The sequence below is a fragment of the Caloenas nicobarica genome, chromosome 3, assembly GCF_036013445.1.
Source record: "Caloenas nicobarica isolate bCalNic1 chromosome 3, bCalNic1.hap1, whole genome shotgun sequence".
Classification (NCBI taxonomy): domain Eukaryota; kingdom Metazoa; phylum Chordata; class Aves; order Columbiformes; family Columbidae; genus Caloenas; species Caloenas nicobarica.
In genome coordinates, this window is record NC_088247.1 from 54,596,453 (window position 1) to 54,617,457 (window position 21,005).

Genomic DNA, 21,005 nt, shown 5'->3' on the forward strand with positions numbered 1-21,005 from the left:
TTTATGACGTGGTTGTTAAGGACTTATTTTTGTACCAGAAATGCCCTGAGTGGAAAGGCTGAAGTCCAGAAGTCTGCCTGTAAGGCATGTGTACTTGCATGTGAATTTGGAGTCTGTGTATTTATTTTAAATGTATTCAAGTTTCATTTCCTTCTTGGCAACTGTTCAGCTTTCCTTTGGTGTTTTGCTGTAGTCAGCTGAAAGCCAGACATTGAGATCACATTCTAGTTGTTTCTGGGTGTTTCTGGTATTCATCAACCCCTTTTTACTGTCCTGTAAGTAGATTTTTTTCTTATGCTTTCATTAGACGTATTCTACAATTTGTGTTCTCTACCTCTTTCAGGCTGTTTTTAAGCTATTGTGACAACATTTCATAAGCATTTAGCATTCCTAATGAATTTTAGTTAAAGAGCTGTGCTTGTCTCCATACTGCTTTGAACAAACTCAGCAAATAGAAAAGTTCCCTATTTAAATGTTCGTAGCCTTGCCAATGTTTTCCTGCTTGCTGGGCTTCACACACCTCAGAAGTCGTCTCTCTCTTTCAAGGCTCTCTGCTGAAACGCTAAAGTAAGATTCTTGTTTGGTATAATAAATGTGGTTAGATTTAAAAAAAATACTATAGATTATATGTTCAAATGCTGTTCTTTGTCTGTGACAGTCAGTGCTTTAAGGAGTTCCCTGCAGAGAAGTACAGCAATGGGTTCAGTTTCTCTGTGGGTGCCTTTCTTCCTTCTTCAGAGGGGAAGAGGGATTCATCAGCCTAAACTGGGGAGACCCACCGTCCACGGCCCTTCAAACACATTTTGTCGTGTCTGCCCTGTAGAGTCATCACAGCCAGGTTTCTGGAGCTCTCTGTGACCAGGAGGAGTCTGAGATGGAGCACTGGCCACAAACAGCTCTGAACTGAGCACAAATAGCTGCTTGTGCTTGGACCTGGCCTGTTGGGTCGTCTCTCAGCCGTCACAAATTTGATGGACTCTTTACAGTTTAGAGAGGAGTGTTGAAACTTCTAAGGCAGGAACAAATCTTGGTTCCTCCCCCCCCCCCAATATGAATAAATGAGCAGGGCTTTTGTGGAGGGCTATCAGCAGAGATTTATTTGCTGTCAGCTCACTCCTAAACCTGTTTAATTGAACAAATCTGTAGTGGTTTGGTTGATGTTATAAGGAACAGAATGTGACCCATATTTTCAAAATAAGTGTAGCATACATTTCTGTTCAGTGAAAGGTCATGTCTTCTCACATCTGCACTCAAAAAAATTCAGAATTGTTTCTATTTTTTTTTTTTTAGAAAAATGCAAGATATAATTAAAACCTTTCAACTGCTCACTTTAAAGTGAGCCATAAAAATGTCGGAGCACAGATCAGAGAAAAATGTTTCCCATGATGCCTGTAGTCTTTCGTAGCTCTTCAAAAACAGGAGGTCATCTGCAGAAAAAAGTCCTCTGAAATCGCAACATCTGCAGTTCTCCACCCAGATTCATGCAAGACTCTGAGGAGGTATAGGCTCTACTCACCTCCAGTGTTGTGTGGAGTTTAGTAAAAAGGAATCCACCGTCTCTAAGGATATGTGTTCAACGGGAAAGCATGACAAGCATCCTTCTTATTTTTGACCAACTTTCGAAGCTACAGTTCTTAATGCAGAAGTAAATGCCAGTACCTAAAACAAGGAGTAAATGTTTTGAGTACAACAACAACATCAGCATAACCCCACCGAAGATCTGCAGTCAGTCAGTATCACTGCCAGGTTTTTGGTTTGAAAAGTTTAACTCCACACTTCCACAAACAAAACTCCCCTGGAGTTTCCATTAAGCAATGCAATTAGGTCTGTGTGTTTGTGGGCAAGGTGCATCTTTGTAGAATGTGTCCTCCAGAATGGTACTGGTGTTGGTTTCAATCTGTCTAGAAACAGAAGTAACAGTTTGCAAAAAGACCTGCTCAGTGGTAGTGCCTGTCTGTTTTCCTCCTTCTCTCCCTTGTCTGTGCTTAGTAAGACAATATGATGGGGGGAAAAAGCCACTTCTGAGGAATTTGCATGGGGAAAAAACAAAAAAAAGAGAGAGATTAATTTACACTGCCAGGTGTGAGGCTGTAATATGATTATGCCGGCAAAGCTAAAAAAGGAAATGTTCAGAGCTCATAGCCATTTTAGAAGAGGTCATTAGCTTAGCAGATGGGAAAAATTTGTTTCTGAGCGTGCAGCAGCTCCTGAACTCACACGACATGTTACACAGGTATGTACACACGCTGGGCAAACACCGCCGAGGCAGCAAAATCCTAAGAGGAGCTTGCAAGGGTGGGGTATCTCCAATTTAACATAAAATCTGAAGGCTACAAAACCCTGGCGCCGAGCAGTTATCTTTAAGCCAGTGGAAATGGGTTCTTTCGGGCACCTCGTTCTTCGGCATCGGCGTGCCTGCGGTTGGGTGAGTGATGTGGCAGATGTGACTGACTCCCCGGCTCCGGGCTGCCTCGCTCCTTCGTCTGCCTTTCTGCCGGGAGGCTCCGCGTGGCGATGCTGGGGGAGAGCCCCAGCGGGGACGGGGTCGGCTCTTGCTGGGGTGCTGTGGGGCTGGGTGGGGACACTGGGACTTTCTGGGTGGAGTGGGAGTGTCGTGGGGGTATATGTTGCCGGGGGGTGAATTCGCTGCTGCAGAGGAGCGGAGAAAGAGGAGGGCAGGGCATTTGCTGCCGCGGGAGGGTGGGAAGAGGGGAGGCAGGGCTGGTGCTGCATCTTTCAGGGTGAAGGAGGGAGGAGTTGACGTGGAGGATGCCCAGTCCCCGTACATGGCCTGTGTGGCTGCCAGGGTTTGACCATCTTGGTCTCAGTGCCAATAAGAGCGCAAAGGAGCCACCCTGTGATAAAGCCAAGCGAGGTCTGGGCTTTCCTGGCCTCCTAACATTTTAGGAAATGTCCTGTACCACCAAGGCTGTACGCAGGCTCTTTGCAGGGTGAGGAAGCCCTGTGAGGTCATGTTGGTGTGCTTGCAGGGATATAACCAGCAAATGAGAACTTCAGAGGTAATGAAGAGCCTCGCAATTAAAGCACTCGCTGTATCCATTCAAGCTGGCTGTCCTCCCAGCCCGTGCCAGCCCCTCACCACATCCAAGTAACTCTTCAGCAGCAGCTGGCAAGCTCTCTCTTGCCTGGACCTAGGGAAAAAGTTTTGTTAAAATTGATCTGATTCAGGGATGGCATTGTTCTAACAGACCCCCGTGCAGCGGAAGTGTGGATTCCTTTACGACGGAAAACAGTTTTCAGTAGGAAAATCCTACCCAATTCTGCTCCAAAGGAAAGCAGAGTAAAAGCATTTGCTCACACAAATCTTACTTGTTGCTTTTGCAACTCCTTTTTGGGAGAATGGATGTGGTCTGACATGTCGAAACTAAACCCACCTCTCAGTCAGAGTATAGCAGACTAAATGTTAAACTAAAAATAATAAAGGTGATGGAAAAAGAAAGCTGAATGTTAAACTTCTAAAACAAAAACATTCAGTATGTGGACCTCCCAGCTAACGTTGTTTGTATGACAAATAGGAACAAGACTTGATGGCTTTCTTATATTTTGGGTTCGAACCTTCTGTTTTTCCTCAAGTATCAATAGCCCATGTAGGTTAAGGAAGTTAAATAAAAATTCTGTGCCTCGTGGCATTCCAACTGAAAATAGCTTAAGGGTCAAGCTGTACTTTATTCAAGTCATTTATAAAAAACACATGTTAACTTCCTACTCTGTCATCTTTTAAATGGTCCTATGTCTGCTGGATGTTTTCACCGCCTCATTATAATTTGGGATATAAATATACTTTTTTTGGGCCTTATTTGAAGCACTTTATCCAGGTATTTCAATAGCAGGGCATGTTTACTGAAGGATCATTTACCAAAATGTAAAAGACTCTTCTAAAGCCATCTGCCTTAATTAGAGGTCATTTTAATTGAATTAATTTAAAATACATTAATTCATCTGTGTGGAAATTATCTGACTGCCAGCCCAGTACACGCCTTGGAAATGACTGTTTGGTGTTTGTTCTCGAACAATAGCTATAATATTTGGAAGTAGGGATTTGCTTTTAGGGCTTACTTTTTTGACAGACAATAATTTTTCCCAATTGCCAAGTAAGCTCAGGGAGACGATAAAATAATTTCCTTAGTATATTTTACTAGACTTTTGATCGAAATATGTCTATTTTCCCAAACTAGTCTGTACCCATGAAGCTCTAAGACAGGTAGGCTGTTTTAATGTCCTAGGGTAAGGGCATTGGAGGGTAATAGAGATGATTCATACTTTCATAAAATAGAATTATATTGAAAGGCTAAAGAAATTAAACTAAATGAACCCCAGGTGTAATTCCACTGACTGGCTTAGGCTTATAACTAGTATGAATTTCACCTATTAGGCCTATTCTCATAGGAAAAAGAGACAGTCTGAAATAGCATGAAAGTCAGAGAGGTTTATAAATCACTGTGATCAGTCATATCCTTTCAGCAGAGATGCGGAGGAAACAAATGGAGTCATCTAAAAATAGGAAGGTAGGAGCAAGTGTAGTACTGTGGATAAACCCTTCACCTGAAGCGTAAAATTAATCCAAAATAAGCTGCAAGGAAAAAGTTCTTAGTGTGTACTGTGGCTAATCATGTAGCCTTTTTATTTCCATCATTAGTCCCCAAGACATTGTGTGTTCGGGGTTATTTTTTTCATTTATTTGAAATTTTGTTTCATCGGTGCTATTCACTGGAGCAAGGTATAGCAGGCTCATTCCCAGAAAATTTAATTACAAGATGCTCTCAAATATTTGTTCCCTCATATTCCCCGTTCCATGGAAAATTTTTTAAGTTTCTCCTCCAGTCTCAAAATTTTCTAGTGGAGGAGTAAATCCGCGACTTGCCGTGTTCTGGTCATTTGTGCCTGTGTGTGCATGTAAATACCCCGCAGTCTCTGGCCATTGAGGTGCAGTCACAGACTCCCTGGTGCAGACAAATAACCAGGGACTGTGTCAGCAGGTGTGTGAACCACTGGAGACAACTCTTATCTCCAAATCTGAGCGGGACAAATCTGACCCAGTGGCCTGCTCCTGAATGTTGATGAGCACATACCTAGTGCTGTCTCCTGTCTGTGTTATCGAATTTCAATGGAAGGAACAGAAGCCTTGCAGTTAGATGAAGCTAAGTACATGCATAAATGCAGGATCAAAATGTAAACCTATAGTATCCAGATATGTTTCAGTGAACTGTAATTAATTGAATTTATTTTTTAATTTGTAAGTTAAAGTCTATTGTAAATATAATTGGGAAGTCTTGTGAATCAAAGTAATTATTTAACTTAAATTATAAGGCTATGGGAAGACACATTTCTCAAATTTCAGTCTATTTTCTTGGTGAGTCACTACAGAATGGGGCAGATTTTTCTACCTGTAATTTCATTAAAGTCATTAAAATGGACTACTGCCAAGATTGAACAGGTATGCTCTAGAGGATATGACCTGAGTGGAATTGTATTAGAGTAGGCATCATGTTGAATGAAAATGAAAAATTATTCATTTAATATTGAAGAAATATTGTATCTGAAGCAAAGACATATGCTAAAGCATAAATTAAATATAAATGGAACATACAGAGCAGGCAACTGAGGGTCCAGATTAAAAATGCAATTTTAGAAGACAGTGCAGAAAAGTTGTGTGACGTGACTTCTCAAAATGTAGCTACATGTCCTATTGATTTTTCATCTTTGCGAATGCTAACTGACATGTCACTGACATGTCAAACACAGCAATAGGAAACTTCAGTAACTCATTAAAGGGTGCTTCAGTGCACCGGGGTGTCTTGCAGCTGGGGCTTAGCTCCATTTGGTTTGTATTAGACTTTGCATCCCAAATGGCTGTTTTCTGACTGGGCTCACTTAAAGTCATCATATTATTGTGAAAAGCACAGTGATCTCTGTTGGTTCATCTTCCTCTGAGGGGAAACTGAACCAAAATGATTTTGTAGAACTTCCCAGCATCAGTGGTCACCTAAGGACACAGTCAAGACCATGTTTTTAGGAAGAGAAAATGTCTTTTATTAGTTAGAAAAAAGTCATTGGAAAAACTTTTGGGTAGACCAGCTCTTCTTCCATCTGAGAAGCCTTTATAGAATTATCCTACAATAGTTCACTTATATTTGGAAAGTCAGAGACCTTTTACTACCCTTGAACTGAGTTAATAAAATAATATTTTATTAACTAACTAAACATTTGAGTTGCGCAAACATTAATTTCTCTCCAACACCCTATCCAGTGAAGTATGCTAAATGAAATATTTTTGATTGGTTTTCCAGAAGCATTCATGGATTAGCCTGAAGAAATGCAGGATCATTTGTGGGGTAGAAGAAGCAACTGAAGCGAGAGACAAAATAAATAATTATGAGGGGAAATAGTTATGCAGAGCTTCATGGTGGCATGTCTGTGTGGAAGCTTGCATTGCAGTTGCTTGTTCTTCTGAGGGGTCTGCACAACATCTGTCTGCAAAGATCATCACAAATACTAGGTATTCAGTTAAATAGGTGTTGTGGCACGTGTCATGTTAGCAAAATAATATATCGCCCTCAAAATAAAAAAAAAAAATTAATTGGTGTAGTAAACTGTCTGTGTATTTCTTGTGCAGACTCTTCAGGTTTTCCACATGTGGGCATATTGGGATAATTACACACAATCTTTTAAGCAAAACAATGCTTGTTTTACTGCTCTCTAGCTAGTTTGCTGCTAATCCTTAGGGTCTCCATAGTGCCTATCTCTACGCACATCCTCCAGCAGACCTAGTCCCCTGAAGTGTTCCCCAGACTCCACCAAGCCTCTCCTCCTCCCTGTCTCCACACCCCTTGTCCTCCAAAGATGCTCCAGATTACTGATTTCATTCCTTTTCCTCAGTAAGGTTCCAGAGACTTCTTCCTGTGTCGCTTTAGCTTGCCATGTCATTTCTTTATCTCAGACAGACCCTCAGTTAATCTTCCCCTCTCTCTGTGTACAAAACCACCATTGCAGGCTCCCCACGCCTCTTCCTTCTCTGTCATCCTTGTGCTCCTGCCTTTCAGCCCTTTGTGCCCACATGCGGCTACCAGGCAACTCCTCTTTCTCTGCAACTCCTTCTCTTCTGTAAGCACTTCCACGAGGAGCTCCATTCCTGGGGACCTCCTGTCCGCACCAGTACCCTTTGATTCATTCTGAACTACATGGCAACATTCCTCATTCATGTCAGTAAGATCTCAAGAAGACTTGGGCCTTGTCCAGTAAGAGAATTTTGGTACATAGGTGTGTTGGTTATGTGCATAGGATTGTCCCATTCTCATACGTCTGCTAAACTGTAAATTCATCTTCTCTCAATCGCTTTTTATGTTGCACTGTGCTCATTGCTTTACTAGAGGGCATCGCGTAAGTGGACTCCAGTACATTTGCTTGCCTCAGCCTTTCCCAGTGGTTTTTCTCAGAGCAGTTTTCTTCCCCAGAGCTGGCAGGCAGAGAAGCAAATCCCTCGCCGCTTCTAATAAAGAATACAGTACCGACAGACGCATGTGCTGGCTTATGGAGCTGTTGACTTGTCTGTGGTGCAGGAAGTGTTTGTGGGATGCTGGGGCAGCAGGTGTCAAAGCAGAGAGAAAAGGCCTTTGATTCTTCCCTAAAGAATTCTCAGTTCAAAGGCTGAGGAACAAGGAGATCAGAGAGGTTGCAGGGAAGGTGTAGTGCATGTATGACTAGTAACAAAACTAAGTGGTACTGTAAGAATACTCATTTCCTTGTGTGCCTTCGGCAATGTGAAATACGATAAATACAAAGTTAACTGCCATGTTGTAGTTGCAGGGCTACTGCGAAATTAGCATTCAAAATGATTACTAAATAATTCCTAAATTACTCCTCAGGTGTGTTCCTGTGGGTGGGCAAACCTCTCTTGGATTTCAGGCCAGAAGCAAATTTTAAGAAAGGATTTGGAAGGGTGGAGCTCTGGCTGAGCTCAGAAAGGGTACCGTATGTATGTGAGGCATGTAATATTTATACATTTTGCAATAGGAAATGAAAACTCTAGGAGGGGCGAATGGCCAAAATTAAAGAGAAAGAATTAGGTTGGTTTGCTTCCATTGAGCTTCCTTTCTTATTCCATAGTAGGGGATGCATTTGATTTCTTTCCAGCATTGCTGATGCATTAGAGTTTCTTCCCTGTCGAATTGTGTTTCCCATGAAGTTGACTAAAGCTTATGTCTATCATTGCTTTTGGTCACTCAGAGACATTTGGAAGGTGCCTTGCTCACTTGTATTGACTGCCTTCAGCTAATGTCACTTCATTTATTACTTGCTGCAGATAACTTCTGATTCAGTGGTCAGTATCATGACCCATTCCCCTCTCTTCCTTATTTTATTTCACAATAAGAAAATTGTACCATTACTTAGAACTGCTATTGGCTTCTTAATGTGTTTTTCCGTACATCAGATCACTCTGCGTACTCAGGGTCAAACACAGCTCACAGTAAAGCTGTTCTATTCTGGACAGGTTTTTTAAAGGGTGAACCACGCCAAGGTATCTGTGTGTTCTCCAGAAGTGTAACAACAGTATGACTAATAAGTTATGTGGCTTTTTTTCTCTTGTCTTTTACACTAGTATAATACTGGCTTTATGGAGCTGATCAGGAAATTGAACTGAAATTTTTGAAGTACCAGTCTGAGGAAGAAAAAAGTCCATCCTATTTAATTTGTATAGAAAGTGGTTTCATACCATACATACTTGTAACACTGGCATGGCATCCTGGCTTACGCCAGTCCTTTCAGCTGCAGTACCTATACAAGTGCACATATGCTTTTTAGCAGACAGCAAAAGATATGTGTTGCATTTTAAGCTGAAGATGGATGAGGGTTGTGATGGTCCTTAATACTTAATAAAATTATTTCCTCATGTTCAACCATTCCTTATGAAAGCACAGACAAGATTTATCTAGAAATTGGACTTACCAAGGGGCAAAATCTGTCAGCTCCTGTCTTTATCCTACAGCTTTGCCCAAGGTTTTCAGATTCTGTACCCCAAACTGCTGAGCATCTGAGTGACATGATGAAGATCTTGGACCTTCATTCAGAGCTTCTGAGAGCACCAAGGCAGGAGATGGAGGAATGGTGTAATCTTAGTATCCCAGGCTGACCAGTTTAGGACTGGGAAAATCATGTATGGAAGCCATTTTTGCACACAATCAGTAAGGATGTTGCCCCTAGTGCAAGACTGTAGAGTAGGTCACATATCCAGAAAGGAAAAAACACACAAGACATTTGTGTCTAATGTCTGTCCAGCTGTGTACACTGCAAAGAACCAAAAGTGAAAACCTGTTATGCAATGTACCAAACTTTCAAGTATCTTCCCAAAAATATAATGTGTTTTATCAGCTGTAACATTCACACTGAGGCAGAAGATGTAAAAGGACTCAGACATGATTCTGCACTGTAGATTTACGGAGATGGGATATAATTTAGTTTCCCTGTTATAGGAAAACAGCTCATGAATTTTGCAGAGAACATACACTAGCGAGGCCATCTCTGTTGATACAGGAAACCCAAATCATCTTTCTAACATGAAATAATAAAAGGAACTCTTGTTTCACCTTTAGTGATGCATTAAAAAACCTGAAAGCTAACAAGTCTACTTTTTTTTTTCCCCTGGGTGATTCACTTCTAACTTCCATATAGTTAGCTATATAGTTAGGCTATGTTGCTTTCATATATTAAGAAATGTGTGGTCTCTTGTCCTAAACCCCAAACAGAATCGAGACTCCTGTGTTTGATGTAGGTATGGTAAAGACCACTTGCTTATTTTTCTGTGTGCTTCCCAGCACCAGGCTTAATGAGCGTGTTACAAATGTTACTGATGAGAAAAAATGCATAACAGAAATTTTCCTCACAAAAATTGCCATGCAAGTGTCTAGGTTACTGTTAGTTATCATCATAATCTCTAGACCCTCTTCCTTAAAAGCATGAATATTCCTAACGTTTTTCCTTTTCTGTGGTCCAGTAATACTGCAGGATAAAGCGTAAGGATTACATGAGCACGTATAATGAAAATGTTCCTATTCCAAGATTTTTGGGAGGAGGAGGCAAAGCCGTCAGGGTGAAGCTGCAGCAGCAGATGTGAAAGCCTGGCAACTGCATGGCAAGGAGACATGGTTTTCATCTCAGCTGCACAAGGGGAACCACTCCATTCAATAAGTTTTCTGTTCTCCTTAGAAACTTCTGAATTTACAGACTTCTGGGGTAAAGATGCATGGAGAATACTCGTTACTTACAAGTAAACAAAATCCAACTACACACAACTAAAAGGACTAAAGTTCTTTCTGAATAAAGTAAGATGCTGAAATGCATCTTACAGTAAGAGAGCATCAAGACACAAAATCGATCTATCTGGTTCTAAAAGTCCTACTTGGCTATTGCATTTTTCAGGTGTTTGTGAGAGGATTTAATGCTTTCCAGTTTGTTCCTACAAAAGGGGCATTCAAAATGAACACTGTTTGGGAAGTATAGCTTTCTCTGATATTGCAGACAGAGACTATTTGTAAGACCTAAGAGGAAAATTTTTGAGAGGAGACAAGTGCTGCATGGCAAGGAGTGATGTGTTCAGTCTTTCAGTCTCTTGCGTGGACTTGCAACAATACCAATGTCAGGAACCTTCTGACATTTCCTGAAGAATAGTTTGTCCTTCTAAGCAGAACAAAACCAGTATTTTGTCTCTGTGTAAGACAGTAAAAAGATCAGAAGAAAAAAGAGCTTTCACTAATGCATATATTGGTGATTTATCTACTTCCTAACAGATAGGGTGAGGAAGAGACAGCACTGACATTTAATATGGACTGTGGCACCTGCTAACAACTGAGCACCGTTTTTTCCCTTTATTCTCAACACGAGGTGTTTCAGGAGACTTGTTTGTTCTTTTCCTTTGTCATTTACTTAAATAAATTCTCATCAGCTTCTGTGACTCATTTTCCCCCAAGAGGCTGGAAATGCTGCCAACAAAAGAAGATTCAAAGATTAACAAACTAGCTCTCTTGCTTAGAGAAAATCCCACTGGTAGTTTACCTGCGATTGCTTTGTCTGAGGATACTTACTTAAATGTCTGATAGATCCAGTAATTGAGTTTTACTTTTGCTTGTAGCCAGTTTTCACGAGCAGAGTGTTTCCTTCCCCCTTGCACACCTCAGTGGTCTGTTACACATGCTGGGTGGTCCTGCAAGGATTTCATTGGCATATTATGGGAAAATTAACCCAGTACTCCCCAAAACCCTTTAGTGCTATCTCATGGCCCAGTAATGCGCTGTGAAGTCAGTCTGGTGCCATGGAGTACTGATGGAGAACTAGCTGGGCTATCAGTCAAAGCCTTTGGTCTCTAATTTTAGTAGGTGGGCTTTTCTGGGAGGTCCACCTGCCTTCCTACTACCGATCCTCTGCAAACAGCCAGCATCCCTGCTCAATTCTGTTTTCCACCTAGTCACCTTCAGCTTTTGGGAGGCCTGGTTTTTGCCATGGAAAAAAGGGAGCCGGGGAAGTACAGAACCTTCTGCTCTGGAAATCTGTCACTATTCTTTTAGAGCTGCGCATCATTAGTCTGGCGAGCTGTGACACAGGAGAAAAATGACAACAGTAATTTGGAAGCTGAGAGAAGCAACTGCATGTAGGCATTGGCAAGATGGAAGTATCTTCTACTTGGATGAGGCTACAGTGAAATTAGTTCAGTGAAGCTAAAGGAGATGTTGCCAGCGGGAAGACGAGTGGAATTGGGAAAGTAGATGCTGTGCACACTGTGATTATTTACTCTGTCAGGAAGCACAAAAAATACGACACATAACAAATGCAAGAAGATGCCAAAAAGATAGTTATTTCCTGATGGATATGTTAAAAAAGTTAAAGGTAGAAACAGATGAAGAGTGGAGAAACTCTACATCCTTACTTGGATGTAGGCCTTAGAAAATACTATTGTAAGAGAGCATCAGAATGAAATTGAACAAATTCCTTAGAACATTAAAGAAAAAAATGCCATCTATCTAAAGTACAGGAGCAAGCTGTTTTGAATATGGTCTGTCTTATATTTGGAAGTGGACTTAAGTTTTGATTTATATGCACCTAAATGGACTTAAGTTTTGATTTGTAATGTCAATTCTAAGCCTGCTGGGGTAGTCCCTCATCTTTCAAATATACTTAGAACATCCTGTGCTAGCGCAGTAGGTAGCCCTGAGCTTTTGAACTCAAGTCTTCTCCTCAGCTTCTAATACCTTAAGTGCAGTATAGAAAAAACAAAAGTGAAAAAACCATGATGGTAACTGCTACAGATATAAAGGATGTTGTACTTTTATTATTTTTAGATAGCTACATTTGAGTTCTGGCCACTGGACTGATGGATAATGATCAGCTGATTTTCTGACAGACGTTCTAGATTTATCTCTGCACGCTTTTTAATCAAGCACATAAATCAAAATTCACATACACAAAAGAGAGTCAGGCTGTGTCCTTCATCATCTTCCTGGGTTGTCTTGTATTATACAATGAAGGGAGATTACATTGGGGAAAAAGAGATGAGCTGGAGAGAAAAGGGAGGAATCTGAAACAAGTGCACAAGGTGAGTAAGATGAAACTATTACAGAAGAGAGTAGTTTCATATAGCATGAGTTGTAGAGCAGATTCTCTCCATTTTAGAAGTAACCATTTAGGGACCAAAACATCTATGCAGGAGAGAAAAGAGGGGAAAAAAAAAAAAGACAAGTCCACAATACAGGTTTGAGAAAGTCTTTGGTGCGTTTTGATGTTAATGTCATTCTGTGGATCTTTACGTGAACAGCAGTCGGCTCACAACAGTGTTACTGTCTCACCAACTAAATGGCTGAAAAGAAATGGGCAGGAACTGGAGCAACACTGATATTTTGGCATTGGGAGCAAATTTTAGCAGCTTTACTAAGCAAAAGGAGATCCTGAGTATTTTCTATTCTGAAGTGTAATTTACAGTCTCTTTACTTGCTCTGGTGAGCATGTAGAGAAATATATTTAGGACACCTACAGTTGAGTAAAAATGAATGCCCACAAAATGCCATGAGACTGTGTCTGTAAATATGGATTTGTTCTCCTTATTTTGGTATTTGTTGTCAAGTGCTGACCTCACCCATTTTAATGAACACATAGCACAATGCTAGATCTAACCGAGAATGTTGATATACACGCTTTGTATATTTTCTCAAAGTTGCATTCTTGTATGTCCACGTATAGTTTTTATATTTGTGCTACTTGTGGAAGAGATTAATTTGGACTTGACCTGACTATTCATGCAAGACAGGAACTTTCTGCTAAATCTCCAGGTCAGAAATTTCAGTTACTGGCTTCAGTTAAAGAAGGTGGTTTATTTGCATGTTCGTCTTTCAGGCTTGCAGATTTTACTTATACCTTTGTTTCTTGCCAAGAAGGATTCGTTCCCTTTATTATGAAGTATTTAGAGATACAAAGAAGATTAAGAATATTTATTCTTCCTGTTGGAGTGACACAGCTGAAAGGCACTTTGAAGGAGGAATGGAAAATGTTATTTGTGGTATAAACACCAGGTCAACATCATTAATCAAAGTTCTGCCCCTCTCTTTGTGCACATCAGAGCAAGTCATGTTTGATCTCTCTTTTCCTCAGTTTTTCTGTCCATGAAATAAGAACAGTCATATTTCCCAATCCTAGCAGTATTTTAGAAAGAGGACTATGATACTTTGCTTCTTCTATGAACAACACTAAAATGATTGAGACTTTCCTTATCCACTTCTTATTCTAAATACAGTCAGTATTGAAAGCTCCAGGCCCATCTGTATCCCTTCCTTCATAAAGCACTGACCATAGTTACACAAAGAGACAACATTCCTGTTCCCACATTGCACACAGAACTGCATTCATATAGAGCAAGTAAATATTGTTTTTAATGGAACAATTCATGTCAAATTATTAGAAATTAATCTGGTAATTATAAAAAAATAGTGTACAATTCTGATATGATAATCTTTTGTGATTCTAATGGCAGTTTGCACACGCTATCCCTGTGTGCCACTTGCAGCTGAGTATCGCCTCCTGCTCCAGGTGTTCTCACTCTAGCTGCTGCCCTGGGGTATGAGCCTCCAAACACCTCTGTGCCTGATCCAAAGCCCGTTTGGGTCAGGAGGAGTTTTCCCATGCAATTCAATGGGCTTTGAGACAGGGATCAAGGGAGCAGAGCACTGTTGGTTCTATTATTCCCAGAATTCAGTTATTTATGAGATAAAAGTCACATGCACAAGCTGAGGTTAAACCAAACTAACAAGGAGCAGAGGAAAACAGATGGTCTGATATCTGCAGGATGAAGACATTTTATGAAGAGTTTTAGTTTGATTTTTGAGAGGTATTTTTTGTATAGTTTGCTCCTCTGTGAAAGGAGTTTGTTTTAACAAGGTTCTAAATAAGAATCTAAACAAGATTCATAATAAAGAAAACATGCTTTGCTTCGTAAGAGACAGTATGACAAAATAGAGTTTCAGTTCCCTTCTGAGTAGTTGTATGGTAAAACCACTTTAAAAACAAGGATCAGGTAATAAAAAGACATACAAGTGGCTGGCAGAAAGAGCTGTTGCTGGCCCTGTCCACAGGTTCCTGGCAGGTACAGAGCTGCTCATTGTGCTGGTCTGATGTGTAAATGGCAGCATAAGGAAATGCACAGAGATTCTTTTATCTTCTTCTGGGGCACAAATAAAGCTTAAGGCTTAGTACTTAAATATATGGCTTTTAATAACAAAAGACCCGTTGGGCAAAGCCTATGGCTATTGTGTTGTTGAGCAGGTGATAAGCATCCATCCGGGCCACAGCTGTTTTTTCTTATGTTTTTTCCATATGCAGATGTTGCTATGAGGAAAAGGAGTCAGCAATGACTGATGTGGAGCCTGTGGTCACAGATTTTGCAGCATCCGGACGGGCAGGCCGTCGGAACGCCTTACCAGATATTCTGGGCTCTCCTGCTGGTGCTGGGACTTCAGACCTGCCACACAAACTGGCCGAGCTCTCCGTTTCAGAAGGTAATGTCTGCACATTCAAGAAGCAGATATTCTTATGCAGTCATCCTTTGCTCCTTAAGTCTCCTGCCACCATGCAGTTTTGACATTAATACTAATATTCCTTTCTTCTATTAGGATTAAATTCAACCTTCCAAAGCAGTTACCGCTTGTACCTTCTGATGAGACAAACTAATTTTAACCCAGACTGTCTGCTGTATCCACCCAGTGTTCAGCAGCCTGAGGAAGGGTGCTGGGAACTGAATTCCAGTTCCCCCGAGGAAGAGCAAACACAGTTGCATTGCTGAGCAGCTTGGAGAACCGTCACTCCAGCTATAAATTAAGGTCTACTCCTGCACTGAGATAATTTCACACAACACAGCAAGCTGCACTGTTAATCCAATTACAGGTATCATCCTGACTCAGGCATATACTTTAAGAGTAGGGTCTACAGTGATTTACTCCTGCTAGTAGGCTTTCAACTTTGTTATCAGAGACCAATGTCCTGTTTTGTCATGTCCTTTAATTTGATAAGGTGCTCTGTTAATTTAGCACAGGTCTAATCAACACCAGCTTTACATTTGAGTTCTTTTTACTTTCAGGGGGATTTTCATATTCAGAAAAATCTGTTTTCTGATGCGTATGAAGTGAGAATTATAGGTTGGCCCTGAGCTTGGGTTGCCCCTACTTCTTACGTTCTGATTTGGAAGTAGCTTTCTTCTCATGCCCATTACTGTTGCTGCTGTGAAAATGCCACCACAGCTGGTGGTCCCACATCCAGGAGCAGTGATGGTATGGGGGCAGCACAGTGGGAGGGAGGCCTGTGCTGGAGTGTCCATGAATCTGAACTGAAGTAGGTTACAGGAAGGTTGCCCAGGCTCTGAGGATGAGGCTCTGAGGATTCCTGCTTGTACATTGCTCAAAGCAATTATAAGATGTTGAGTTTACAGCCTCCTCAAGCAGCATGAAGGCTGGAATGGGGGGGATTCCTTTGATTACAAGCTGTTCTTGCTTTGGTTATTTAATTTATATTCATGTATTTGGGGTTCTGTAACCCAAACACGACATGGCCCTGTTGAAGGACTGCTGGTGAAGAAGAGGGCAGGTAGAAACAGCACTTCCAGGAGGAGTGAGAAGGGACCAAGTGAATGACCACATCCTGGCTTGAACCTGGGAAACGGAGGAAAATAAGAATCTGAATGGGTGCTGGAATGAGGCATTATTTTTGCAAAAGGAAAGTGCAATGATTTGTGAAGGAGAGAGGGTGGAAATAAAGAAGAAAAGGGAAAAACAACAAGGTCAGATACTCTGAGAGTGCAGGGTGGTGGTGAGGGGAACTGGGAGAATCTGGAAGAGCAGGTGGGAAGGACGGTGAGCACTGTGTCAGAGTACATTCAAAGTAAAGCTGGGAGCCCTGTGAGTGCAGTTAGATCTCCTTTATTTTGATGAGAAATTTTTCCTTAGGAATATGAAAAGTATGTCCCTACAGATTTTCTCCTTCTGGTGTGTGCGACTGGAGCACTGGAAATCCGTTCCAAAGTATAGACAGCTGCTTAACATTCAGTGCTTTGGTTTTCAAATATTATGGGGGTTTTTATTCCAAATAGCTCTTCTGCCTGGCACAGTTCATGCACCATGACCAGGGGTCAGGCTCCAGCAGGAGAGAAACATTTCCCTTACCAAAGAGAAGTTAGACAGGAATTGATATTGTTATCAGTGTCAGGAGCTATGGAGGTGAAGTGACCAGTCCAGCCCACTGAAATATTCATTGCTACATTATGTGTAACTAACCTTTGTATTATTCAGAAGAGTGAACCTTGAGGGAGATGCACCATGTTAAACAAAGCACAAAAGAATACAACAGCTGTAGATAAGTTCCTCATATTTGTTCCGTTTTGGCCTCCGGAAAGTTTAGCAGTTGGAAAGAATATACTTTTTAAAGCACGCAAAATTTCTCTCTTGGATTTTTTTCCCCCCTGGATAAAAATAAACATGAAAGAGTGAAAGTCTTGTTAAAAGAAATGTTACAGCACAGCATAAAATAAGTACTTAGCCTTCCAGACAGAATAATCTTTCTCTCCTGGTGCCCAGTGCATTAAGAAGAGGAAATAAAACATAGCTACATTAGTTTTAGCAAAATGTACTGTTGCTTTGTTACAAACACAAGGAACAGCACTGCCAGGATTTGAAGAACAATTAAGAACATGGAATTATCCTTTGCTTTTGTCATTGATGGTAGCTGTGCCAGAGCATGCCTGGAGGAGCAGTTTCTGTTATCAGGAGTTTGCAGAAGTGATAATAGGAAATGGATACAAGATAATTTAGGTCCATTCTGACTGTTTGGATGCTTTTTGGGGTTGGGAATTCCACAAGTGTCAAATGAGAATTACAGCCTCGTTGTGTTATAAGTTAAACTTCTGATGAGACAGCACACAAAATGAGAAGAATTCATCAAAACTGAAAGAAAGTTTGGACATTCAAATGCTGTAACAGGGAAACAGTTTGGTTGTGAGATGTTTGGCGCTCTCACAGGCATCTATTTTTGCCTGTTTCTGGCTTTAACAATAAGTTGTTAAAAAATGAAAGCCATTTTCAGCTCAGAACAAAGAGGTTGAGTAAATGAGAAAAGTGGCGAAGATGGAACATGTGGCTATATAAAGCATGCCCTCATTTTTTTCCACTCTGAAAGATTCGGTGAAGATTATGGGAAATGGTGAGGAGGACTCTCTCCATCTTGCTTCGAATTTAGCTAATGCTCATTGGATCATACATTTCCTCTCTTTCTAAAATGCTGTCAGCTGCTCTCATAGTGGAAGGTCAGGAACAGGATGTGCTAATACCTTTTGTCTGGCTTAGAAGAGAAAAAGAGACTTTGCTTTATTATTTATGAATATACAAGGATTGGAGCTGTAAGATATAAATTCCCAGGTACTCTGCAAACTGCACCAAATTGATGTTCTCATGAGATGGACTGGAGAGATTTTTTGCACCAGCTGTTTGTCTCAGAGCCTAACTCTGAAACGAGACTGTCTCTCCTGTCTGATCATTCTCTGATGCTGCCTAAGTTTTGGAAGGCTGAGACTTTCCACAGGTGCTGTGGTGGGAGGCTATACTGGAACCATGTTAAACAGTTGATTGGTGTCACTGGTGATCCAGAGGTTGAAAAGGAGTCTACAAGAACTTTGAGAGCAAAGAGGCTACACTGGCCTCTTGTATTTGATAATCTGCTCTAGGGCACCGTTCTGCCAATAACTTCTATTGTTTGCTGAATTTTTTTTAGGTGGCTGTGTATAACTATCTTCATATACTCAGCAGCTTAGCACCTGTTGCACCTCTAAGTGCTACCAACTATCAGATTAGATTTCCTCTAACAAATTGGTTTCCTCTACCCTGTCTGAAAGACTCCACATCCAGCCCCACACAGAGACAGCCAAAAGAGGAGGTCGCTCTGTCTCCCTTTCCTCAATAGTGCTGTACAACATCATGCTGAAAGGTGTCAACTAACTCAGTTCTTAATTTACCAGTATAAAACTCTGAAGTCTCCAAGCCTCTGAGCAGACTTAAAACATTAAGTGGTTTCTGCAAAGAGCTTTAGCTGCTGAATTGTGTACAGCAGGATGTACTTGCTGTGATATGTCGAGACCAACATATTTAACTCTTGGCTGTTTGTGATATTTTACGGCAAGTCTCCAGGGCAAATAGCTGAAAATGTACTCCTTAGATTACGACTATTAAAGTGGAAGACAGTAGAGCCAAATATGCTGAGCAGACCTCTCCTTGACCTCAAAAGCTATGGGCTGTCTTAGATCTGCACGTACAAACTGTTCTGTAAGCACTGATAAATGCCATGTGGGACTGGAAGGTAATGTGAAAATGATTATGCTTTGCAAGGAAATGAAGGCAAGAGGGGTTCCTGTTTCTCAGTGAGAGAATTTGAGCATCAAAAGCAACAGCATGGAATTCTTCATCTAATGATCACGTACACTGGGGAGCATTTACTTGTATTAGTCATGTAAGCGTTCAACTCTAACCTATGGAAGAGTGAACTTCTAAATCAAAGTAGCAAAAAATCATCTTGTGAAGACAGGGTGAATTCTTCTCCGTATTATTTGGCAAAGGAGGTCAGCCAGATAGCTGGCATGTTCATAGACTGTAATGTTATCTGCCTGAAACCAAAAAATGCTCAGAGGAATGCAATATTCTAACTTGACTTTGGAAATGAAAAGAATAACCATAATAAAAAGTTATCTCCAATCTGCTTCTTACAGCCAAATGCACATTGATAAGCATGTGCAAGGAGCAGGCAAATCAACACCAATTGCTTTTGGAAGATGCCTCTGCAAGTTCTTTATCTTTTGAGTTAATCTCTCTTTCTAAAGGACCTATGAGTGTGGTAATAAAAGAGCCAATCCAGAGGTGATCAGTGAACCCAAATATTTGTCTGCATTAAAAAAGCTGCATGAATGTGTGTGGTATAAATGTTTAATTCTGTCTTTTTTTAGATGAAGGAGCAGAGGGTGGCGAAGTGCCATCATCCAAAGCCTTACTGGAAAGTCAAGAGGCAGAGGGAAAAAGCAATGATTCCTAACACCTAAGGACTGCTGGATTAATGAAACCCACTGACAGACTTTCCAGTTTCCCTGTGTCACCCTGTCTGAAGTGTGGTAGCAACCTTAGCAGCACAGACAAGATTTTGCAACACACTTGTAGCTAGATGACATTGATGTGGAACTACTGTTTTTTCTACTCTTGTCCTTCAAAACCAATGTTCTACACATCCAAATGGAAAGACAATTAAGGAATGTATCTCTTGTTTTGGGTTTTCTTATGGTTGTAGTATTCATCCTAACTAATCTTCTTTGACAGTTTCAATTAATATACCTAGCAGATGTACCACCAACTAACAATTGCTTCAGAATAAAAATCCTGTTTCTCAGTTGACCAAAATAGTGTATTCATTCTCCCCACCATAAAATGATACTAAGTATATATTAGATTACAGACATTATCTGTAATTTATTTCCTGAGATTTTTGTTCTCATTAGGCAAATGTAAATGGTGTGAGAAATAAAAAAAAAAAAAACACAAAACATTTTTTTTCTCTCTTCCTCCTGTCTCCAAGATGTTTTGTAAACTACTTCAACACCAGTGTTTGTTTTCAGACTCTCTTTAAACTCTATTTAATTACGGTAGATCATTTCAGTTCTCTCACTTTAACAGCATTGCCACTTCTCTCATTTCTGTTTTCAGGCTGAATATTGTAGCTGTTCGTGTGTATCTAAAATAAAGTACCCGTGTTTGTAAGTGATTACAATTGTTTAATCTCACTGTGGAAATTAAATAGCTGTCATCTTTTCTGTCTTCTGTCCATTCCTTAATGTTTTTCCTGTATGACAAGACTTAGAACCTCATAACACATATTTCTTTTATTTCATCTGTTTTTTGCTTTACTATTTGCTGACAATGAAAACGTTTCAATCGTCGTGATTTTTACAAAGATTTTTAAGCAAAGGTTTTTCTCTGCTGAGAGGAGTTGTTTTGTTATGGAGGTCATGCTCCTGAAAATACTTAGCATTCATTCCCTTATTGTAGGAGACCTAGGATTCAGGTGCAGACATGGACCTTTACAGCAGCGTGGGACAGCAGCCATTCAGGTACTTCTTGAAGCCAACCATCACTGCCAATCCAATGCTTTTATTTGCCCACAAAACCTCTCTGCTGGGCTGCAGCCAGACAGAGGAAGCATCTCTGATGGGTACATTCCACATCTGACTGGCATTCCATCTGTAAAATATTAGTGGCAGAGAGCTTGTAAGAGGCTTTTCTGTATGCTGGCCATCCTTAGTGTGCATTTACTCACACATCCAACTGAACGGACACTTGGTTCCCTCCACTTACCTGTATTCATTTAACAAGTGCAACATCCCAGAATTACTTTCAGGTTTGGAAAGGTAAAATAACTTACTCCACTGGAGCAAA

At 40.7% G+C, this 21,005-nt stretch overlaps 1 protein-coding gene across 1 annotated transcript; it reads left to right on the forward strand.

Moving 5' to 3' along the window:
• The first annotated feature begins 204 nt into the window (after positions 1-204).
• PKIB (cAMP-dependent protein kinase inhibitor beta) lies at positions 205-20,072 on the forward strand. Its single transcript, XM_065632374.1, has 3 exons — positions 205-275; positions 14,875-15,050; positions 19,529-20,072. Exons 2-3 carry the CDS (start codon positions 14,903-14,905, stop codon positions 19,612-19,614), a joined length of 234 nt encoding a protein of 77 aa, XP_065488446.1. The 5' UTR covers positions 205-275; positions 14,875-14,902; the 3' UTR covers positions 19,615-20,072.
• Positions 20,073-21,005: the final 933 nt, after the last annotated feature.

Excerpts from the sequence above, each read along its gene's own strand:
- PKIB (XM_065632374.1), top strand. The coding sequence starts at position 14,903 with ATGACTGATGTGGAGCCTGTGGTCACAGATTTTGCAGCATCCGGACGG. Across the intron at positions 15,051-19,528 it reads CGAGCTCTCCGTTTCAGAAG|ATGAAGGAGCAGAGGGTGGC; the intron begins GTAATGTCTGCA and ends GTCTTTTTTTAG.